This window comes from Siniperca chuatsi, linkage group LG13 (genome assembly GCF_020085105.1).
Source record: "Siniperca chuatsi isolate FFG_IHB_CAS linkage group LG13, ASM2008510v1, whole genome shotgun sequence".
Lineage (NCBI taxonomy): Eukaryota > Metazoa > Chordata > Actinopteri > Centrarchiformes > Sinipercidae > Siniperca > Siniperca chuatsi.
In genome coordinates, this window is record NC_058054.1 from 831200 (window position 1) to 839807 (window position 8608).

General features: G+C 43.7%; 2 gene segments (V, D, J or C); both read left to right on the top strand.

Moving 5' to 3' along the window:
• Positions 1 to 5811: 5811 nt before the first annotated feature.
• On the top strand, positions 5812 to 6582 carry LOC122886927. The segment is given in 2 exon segments: positions 5812 to 5897; positions 6192 to 6582. Coding segments are annotated over 2 exon segments (416 nt in total).
• A 126-nt stretch (positions 6583 to 6708) lies between these two features.
• On the top strand, positions 6709 to 7701 carry LOC122886922. The segment is given in 2 exon segments: positions 6709 to 6842; positions 7107 to 7701. Coding segments are annotated over 2 exon segments (426 nt in total).
• Positions 7702 to 8608: the final 907 nt, after the last annotated feature.

The window sequence follows — 8608 nt, forward strand, 5'->3', positions numbered from 1 at the left end:
TGACTCTGCTGTGTACTACTGTGCTCTGCAGCCCACAGTGACAGGAAACACCAAGACTCTGTACAAAAACCTTTGGAGCAAAGACAACAGAATACTCCACAACGTCCACTAGAGGGAGTCACACACTGTTAACCTTCAGTGATATGTGATGATACAGTCTAGAATCATGGACACCTCCTCCACAAGTTGTTCCCTCAGTTATATATACAGCCTTTATTTAATCAGGTCGTCTCACTGAGATCAGACAGACCTGAGTACAGCAGGTAGAGAGAAACACAAGCTAAAGGACAGACAGCATCAGAGACAGACGTCACAGATCATCTGGTCTTATGGAGATGGTGGTGGAGAGCGTTGTCTTACACGTTGGTCCAAAACCTTCCACAGGTGTGAAACTGGGTTGAGATCAGGTGACTGTAAAGGCTGCAGCATTTTATTCACATCGTTTTCATTCTCAACAAACCGTTCAGTGAGCCGTGCTGCACCTTAGCATCTGCATCTGATGTGTTTCTCCACTCTTTTATTCAGCTTTATCTTTACTTTGACCCCCGTCTGTAGCAGGAAGCAATGCAGGGGCCACCCATGGATGCATCATTTCATGGGTTTCATTTTCAGATGAGACCTGGGATGGTGATGGGGAAGATGAGGTCTGGGATGGTCTGTAAATCTGCTAGCAGTGGAGGGGGTGGGGGCATTGTGTCCCAGGGCTCTGTCTTTGAGGGTCTTTGCAAATATCTTCACCCGCTCTCTGTGTAGATGGAGTCCATCATAGAGGTCCCAGGTGCCAATGGTTGGGTGGGCCAGGTGGACGTTGGGTAAGGTGGCACATCCTCTTCTGATCTCCATATTAATGTCATGGATGACATGAGGAGGGGTGTCCGTCCTAGGCAGTAGGGTAGAGACCACAATGCAGGTGTCAGGGAACTCCTTACTGACCTGCTCCGCCATCTTCCTCACCGCCTCAGCAGTGTCTTTACGGAGGCTGTGTAGGTCATTTGTTCCTGTGTGGATCACCAGGCATTGAGGGCTCTTGAGGGTCTCCTTTTTCAAAAGCTTCATTGCCTGACCGGTGGTGCTGCAGCGTTTAGATAACATTTTCTTAACAGGAAAACGCTTGTTTGTGTCAAGGAATTTCCCATGAGAGCCAGCCAGCAGGACCACTTGTGGGGCTTCCTCTTCAGGCTGAGTGGAGCGAAGCTGGGATGGGCAGAGCTGGCTGTGTGGATGTATCAGCAGGTGCCAGGGTGCAGAGCAGAGAGGGTGGGACAGAGACAAGACAGGGAGAGTCTGTGTCTCAGTACTTGTAATTGTGGGGACTGATGAGAGTTGGTCTGTTAGGTGTTGGACTTGCCTGGTGAAGCTCCTTTCTCCATTCTCAGCATCCTCCTTCACTTTGGCTAACTGAGCACACTGTTCTCTAGACTTCCTCTGAGGTCAGATGTCAAGGCCTGGTTGTCTCTCTTGAGCTGCTGGAGCTCCTCTTTAAGCTGCTGTAGAGTGTTGTCTGGGTGGTCAGACAGCCTGGCTTGGGTCATCTCTTTGAATTCAGCAATTCCAGCTCCAGCAGGGCCATACTCTCCTTCAGCTGGTTGGTTGCGCTGGCAAGTCTCTGTCTGTCTCTCTCTGCTCTCTCTGAAACAGATGTTGTACATACAATAAAAACATAGATCAACAGAAGATTTGTGATATTAAAATAGGTACAGATAAGACTAATAATTATATAATAATAATAATAATAATAATCAATTGTAGACTTGCAGTTAAAATACAAATACAAAAAGTGAAAACTAAGCACTGCAACATTTTCTCTCTCTCAGCATTATAGGTTCCCAGAGCCAGTTACCATGGTAACTGACCCTGAATTTAAGTTCTCTCTCTTTCTTTGGATGATGTTTTTATACTTTGTCCTGATTTGCGGCCAAGTTCGTTTTACACTACTGGTACCGCAGCTAATAATGATGTGTCGGCTATATGAGCCGGCTCCTTTAAGTGAACAATGGGAGCCCCCTCCCGTCTGAGAGCCGACTAGAACAGAAATATTTCTTAAAATGATTTCCACGAGTCCTTCATTATGGTACAGTGTCCGAGCTAAATGCAGTTCCTGAGTATAATGTTTAAATATGCTGTAGGCCTATCAAATTTTAAGTTAAGTATAATAAATAAAGTAATAAAGTTTAAGAGCTCTAATGTGCGGTTGCCACGTTAGAAGTAAACAGGAGGCATTGAGAGTGCATTGAGTCGATCAGCAATGTTCTGCCAGCATTCCTCGTTTGCCTTATTTGCAGCAACAGTATTGCTTTTTGCTGTAATGTTTTTTTCATATTCTTCATAGTGTTGTAGTTTGTCAAGCAGGGTAGCAGGGAAAGGACTCAAATGCAGACAGGTAGGCAGAGCAGGTGCAGATCAACCATTTAATGATAAACACAAAAAAGGCTTACACCTATTTCAGGCAGTCCAATTAACAATTCAGACAGGGAGCAGGCAAGCAGTCTTGAACAAAAGAAACAAAATCCAACAGTGGACAGTCAAAATCCAAAAATCCACAAATACACAAAGTGCAGGGAACCAACAAACCAGGGCGCTCGACAGCGGTGCAACATACAATGACGAACTGATTCTGAACAAACGAAAAACTCGGACTAAATACACTTAGGCAGGGGCGACACCGAGACACAGATGCAACTAATCAGGGTGGGGCAAACAATCAAAACTGGAGGGAAAAGCAGCATTGTTCAAATATTCATTCTCAGTTAAATTGTAATCGTTCTGATAAGAAATATTAAAGGGGCCGTAGCAGGTTCACAACAATTAGCAGCTTTTATATGTTAGGGAACGAAGTGAATCAAAGGAAACATATCAGCTGAAATTTCCAATGACGCCTACATACAAGACATGTTATACTGGGAAAGGAGAGTGTCAGTAAAATGGGCTGAGTGTAAAGTTGTCAGTCGGGGAATAACACAGGGCTGTGAATGAGCCCTGTCACTGTGATCAGGCTCCTCCTTCTGATCCACCAACTTAGTGTTGATGAAGACTCAACAGAGATCACAGCCTTCTTTATACTCGCTGTAGCTCACAGTTACTCAACACTGCAGACATGACGCCTCTGTTCATCTCGGTGTTGCTGGCTGCTGTGTGCCTTGGTATGAACACAACTCTGTTTCTTTGACATCAATCCAACACTGACATGATTCTTTAACAGCACACTGATACTGTTTGTTGCTGTTTTACAGAATGCAGAGCACAAAAAGACAATGTGCTGCAAGCAAAAGAAGATGTGACTGCTACTGAAGGAGAGGTAGTAACACTTGGCTGTCAATATAACAGCAGTTCAACAAGTCCATATCTCTTCTGGTACAAACAGGATGGAGACAACAGCCCCAAATTCATACTGAGCCGCTTTAAACTGGACCAAGGGAACACACCAGATGAGTTTAAGGAGAGATTTTCATCCACACTGGATTCCACCGTAAGATCAGTTCCTCTGAAGATCCAGAAGCTTCAGCTGTCTGACTCTGCTGTGTACTATTGTGCTCTGCAGCCCACAGTGACAGGAAACACCAAGACTCTGTACAAAAACCTTTGGAGCAAAGACAACAGAATACTCCACAACGTCCACTAGAGGGAGTCACACACTGTTAACCTTCAGTGGTTTGTGATGATACAGTCTGGATTCTTTGTACTGATGACACAAACTTAAGAAAAACGTTGAGTCTTGAAAACATTGCACAAAACAACATCATTTATTCAGTCCTGTTGTTTCCAGATTAACCATACAGGCCTAATGCAGAAGATAGAGTATTTATCACAAGTGTGAGATGCAACAAGAAGCAGGCCAGTGTTCAACACCTGTGAAGGAAAGTGTGGTGACTGATGATGACCACTTGCTGGTTGAATCCAAGCTGGCCTGATTTCGAATTGGACAAACAAAGCTTACTTCAACTTCCAATATTTTATTCCCAACAAAGCACTATCACAAGTACAGGTTCACCAGGGCTTGTTTAAATAGAAATTAAATATACATATAAACAGCTGGCAAGTATCCTAAAAGTAGTTTAAACACACCAGCTCTGTTTCTAGGTTACAAAGGAAATATCAAAGTATCACAACACCATTGGTAAAAACCCATACAAACAGTAGGTGCAATTTTCTTAAATGGCCATTAGGTGTCAGGTTAAGACCATCAGGGTGAATTATGACAATGAGCCACTGCCCACTACTACGAAAAATACCTGATCCAGAGCAGGTGGCCTTTAACATAAGCACTCGCAAATGTAACGTTAGCAATAACCCAACTAGCAACATCCTCCATGCCGTGCAGCCCGTGTAGCAGCCCGTTTAGCAGTCTGTCGCCCACACCGGGATCCAGTCCCAGGTGAGGGGAGTGCAGCAGCACGTCGGGCCACTGCACGCCACCGTAGTCCCGCTGTGGACTCCATCCGCTCCCCAACAGCGTCCTGCCACTGCTGCACCACCGTAGTCCCGCTGTGGACTCCATCCGCTCCACAACAGCGTCCTGCCACTGCTGCGCCACCCAGTCCAAATCCATTCTTGGCGTTAGCCTAACAGTCCTTCAGAGATGCAAAAAACAAGCTAACTGTTGTGTTGGCTAATGCAATTAGCTAGCTAGCTACTGCACGAAAAAAAGGAACCTTTCAGTTACTTGAAAAGTAGTTCCTGGGGATAAAAGTTCCGGGTACTTTGGGTGGAAATGCAGCTTATGTGATATTGGACTGTACTAATAAACTACTGATCCCAGCATCCAGATGTGGGTTTGTTTGTTTGAAGGAACATTCCTATGAAAATGTCTCGTTTTACTATCAAATACTCACCGCCTGTAAGCTTGAAAGGTGAGTGAACAGTTTGTTGCATCACTTTGCCAGTTCAGAGATGTGAGGAGGTGATAATGCGGCACAGAAGTAGAGTCTTTAACTTATATGATGGTGACGGCAGCATCAGTGTCATTTCCAGAGTGGAAGGTAGAGGAAGTGTAACTGAGAGAAGTGAAAATACAGAGCTACGAGGAGACGGAGAGATTCAGGGAGGAGCTGAGCTGTTACTGAACTATAGAAGAGAGAGGAACTTCCATATTCAGCAGAGTTCAATACACAAACCAGAAACATTACCTTTATTCAACATGCTGTCACTGGACTATTATGGACTGTCTCTACTGTTACTATCCATTCTAACAGGTGTGTTAGATTATGCAGCAAGGAAACGTTTAATTCCAATAACATCTGAACGTGAATCATTTATTGAGACTTTAACAACTTGAAATAAAAGAGTTATCTCTTCCTTCAGGTGTCAGCTGTGAAGAACTCACTCCAGTCAAGAATGAAGAGTTCAGTTTAGAAGGCAGCACTGTTATTCTGTCCTGCAAATACGGCAAAGGTGCTGCCGATTATTTCTTCTGGTATCGACAACATCCAGGAAAAGCACCACAGTTCCTCATTTCTCATCTGGAATCAGGAGAAATATTAGCAGATCCGGTCTCTGGACTGTCTGTTAAAGTGAGTGAGGATAAAACCCGAATGGATCTGCAGATCTCCTCTGCTGCAGTGACAGACTCTGCTCTGTACTACTGTGCTGTGAGGCCCACAGTGACAGCAAACCCACAGTCTCTGTACAAAAACACAAGCTGACACACTGACAAGCTGCTGGAAGCCTTTTTTCCACACTGTTGTACTGAAGTTTTGACCTCCACTAGAGGGCGACATTATCAAGTAGGCGGTGCACTACTTCTGCACTGTGTTCAACCATTGTGTCAATAATAACTGCTGCTGTGAAGAGAACAATTCTCAGACTGAATGTTGAACAGCAGCTAGTTTCTCCTGTTGATTTAAACCTTGTTGTAGAGATGGAACATTGGCTGTGGATGATTCTTGCTGCTCTTTTCTTTGGTAAGATAGAAAGCACAACATGTTTCCTCCTAAAACAATTCAACAAATTACTGAGCTGCTTGTAATTGTGATTGAACAAAAAACGGAGCAGATTATTTCTGCCACTGTTTGTTACCTTGTAAAAAAATAAACATACGGTTCAACTTGATAATAGTCAGTGAAACTCACGGCTGTTCTACATGTCTGTGTCTGACTCTCTGGCTAGGTATCTGTTTTAAACCTGCTGACTGTTCTTCTTTAATCAATCATCTTTATTGATTCAGCTCTTCCTCTGCATGATCTCTTCTTCCCCAGAGTGTAAAGGAGAAGAGAGAGTGATCCAGCCAACAGGAGATGTCATTGCTACTGAAGGAGACACAGTTACACTTGGCTGTACATTTGAGTCAAGTGACCCATATTCCTATCTGTTCTGGTACAAACAAGAAATAAATGATTTCCCAAATACATGCTGCAACGGTACTCTGGAAACAAAGATAATCCTTTAGAGGAAAAGAGAATTGATGCTAAAATCAACGGGGCAACAGTTCCTCTGAAGATCCAGAAGCTTCAGCTGTCTGACTCTGCTGTGTACTACTGTGCTCTGCGGCCCACAGTGACAGGAAACACCAAGACTCTGTACAAAAACCTTTGGAGCAAAGACAACAGAATACTCCACAACATCCACTAGAGGGATTCACACACTGTTAACCTTCAATATATTTTATGATACAGTCTGGACTCTTCTCTCTCATGAGACACAGCTGTGATGAAGAGCTTCAGAAATGAAACTAATTTGACGTATGCGTCTCCTCCTTCTTCATGGCAGAGAACTGTTTGATTCCAGCTGTGAACATCAGACCAAACACAACTAACAAAACTTATTCACACTGAACATTAAGTGACAGCATTTCACCTCCGTCAACATGGAAAAACTCGCTGCAGTTTTGTTCTATTTCACTCTCGTAGGTACGTATGTTTCTGACAAGAAAGCCTGAAATACGAAGACATTTTCAAAGCATCACAGATCCCGTTTGGATATTGTTTTATATGAAGTTCATAATTGAACTTTTCAAAGATTTAGAAGTGATCACTTCATCACTAATAACTGCTCACTAAACTGTTTAACAGCATAATATGTTTTAACAAAAAATGTCATTGTGTGCTGTTTTTCAAATGAAGGATTTCTCCCTTTGGAACAGAACTCTAAATATAACATGTTTCCCTCACTAGGTAACAGCTTGGAAGATGATATTACTGCCAGCAGAGCTGAAGTGTTTTCATCAGAAGGCCGTAGTGTTACTCTGTCCTGTAACTATTCAGTTAAAGCTGATAATCTCCAGTGGTATCGACAGGATCCTGGATCAGCTCCTCAGTTCCTTCTCCTGATCACTGATACCAAAGAGCCTTCATTGCTGAAAGCAAATCCACACCCTCGACTGACTGTTAAACTGAATGAGGAGAGAAATCGAGTGGATCTGCAGATCTCCTCTGCTGCAGTGACTGACTCTGCTGTGTACTACTGTGCTCTGCAGCCCACAGTGACAGGAAACACCGAGACTCTGTACAAAAACCTTTGGAGCAAAGACAACAGAATACTCAACAACGTCCACTAGAGGGAGTCACACACTGTTGACCTTCAGTGATATGTGATGATACAGTCTAGAATCATGAACACCTCCCCCACAAGATGTTCCCTCAGTCTCACTGAGATCAGACAGACCTGAGTACAGCAGGTAGAGAGAAACACAAACTAAAGGACAGACAGCATCAGAGACAGACGTCACTACACAGATCTGAAGATGAAAGTTTATATTATATCATCTGGTCTCATGGAGATGGTGGTGGAGAGCGATGTCTTACACGTTGGTCCAAAACCTTCCACAGGTGTGAAACTGGGTTGAGATCAGGTGACTGTAAAGGCCGCAGCATTTTATTCACATCGTTTCCATCCTCACCAAACCGTTCAGTGAGCCCTGTTGCACCGAAGCAGCTGCATCTGATGTGTTTCTCCACTCTTTTATTCAGCTTTTCCTTTACTTTGGCCCCCATCTGTAGCAGTAAGCAATACAGGGGCCACCCATGGATGCATCAATTCATGGGTGTCATTTTCAGATGACACTGCTACGCTCAGTTTACTCACAAGCAACTCCAAAATTACCAGCTATAAAGCTGAAGTGGACTACTTTGTGGACTGGTGTGATCAGTGTACTACAAAGTCAAGAAACTGTGAAAGATCCCAGAACAATGGAGATCATAGTTCTGTTGGCATACATGGCAGTGACATCAGACACATCACTTATAACAAATATTTTAGTGTTCACACTGATAGTTACCTCGGCTGAAACACACATGTTGTAAGTTTCTGTGCGAAACTCCATCGGTCAGGTTTAAGGCTCAAATATTTAGTCTGGTTTACTGGCTAAGAAGATTATGGGAACACCCACACCCCTCAACCCCCAAGACACTTTTGAGCAGTCTAGGCCTACTACTCGGCAGGCCAACAGGATTTTAGCTGACGCACCTATCCTAGTGGTGCTGAAAAATGGAAAATATTAGACAACAAAAGAAAATGTCTAAATAGTCTCCCTGAAGTGACTTCTTTCTTTGGTCCAACATCTGTAACAGGCCTGACGATGACTGCACCTACATCACTGTCACAGCATGCTAGCAAACAACTGGGGCTATTGATACGGGAGATTCTGCTAATCATAACAATGGAAATGAAAACCCTT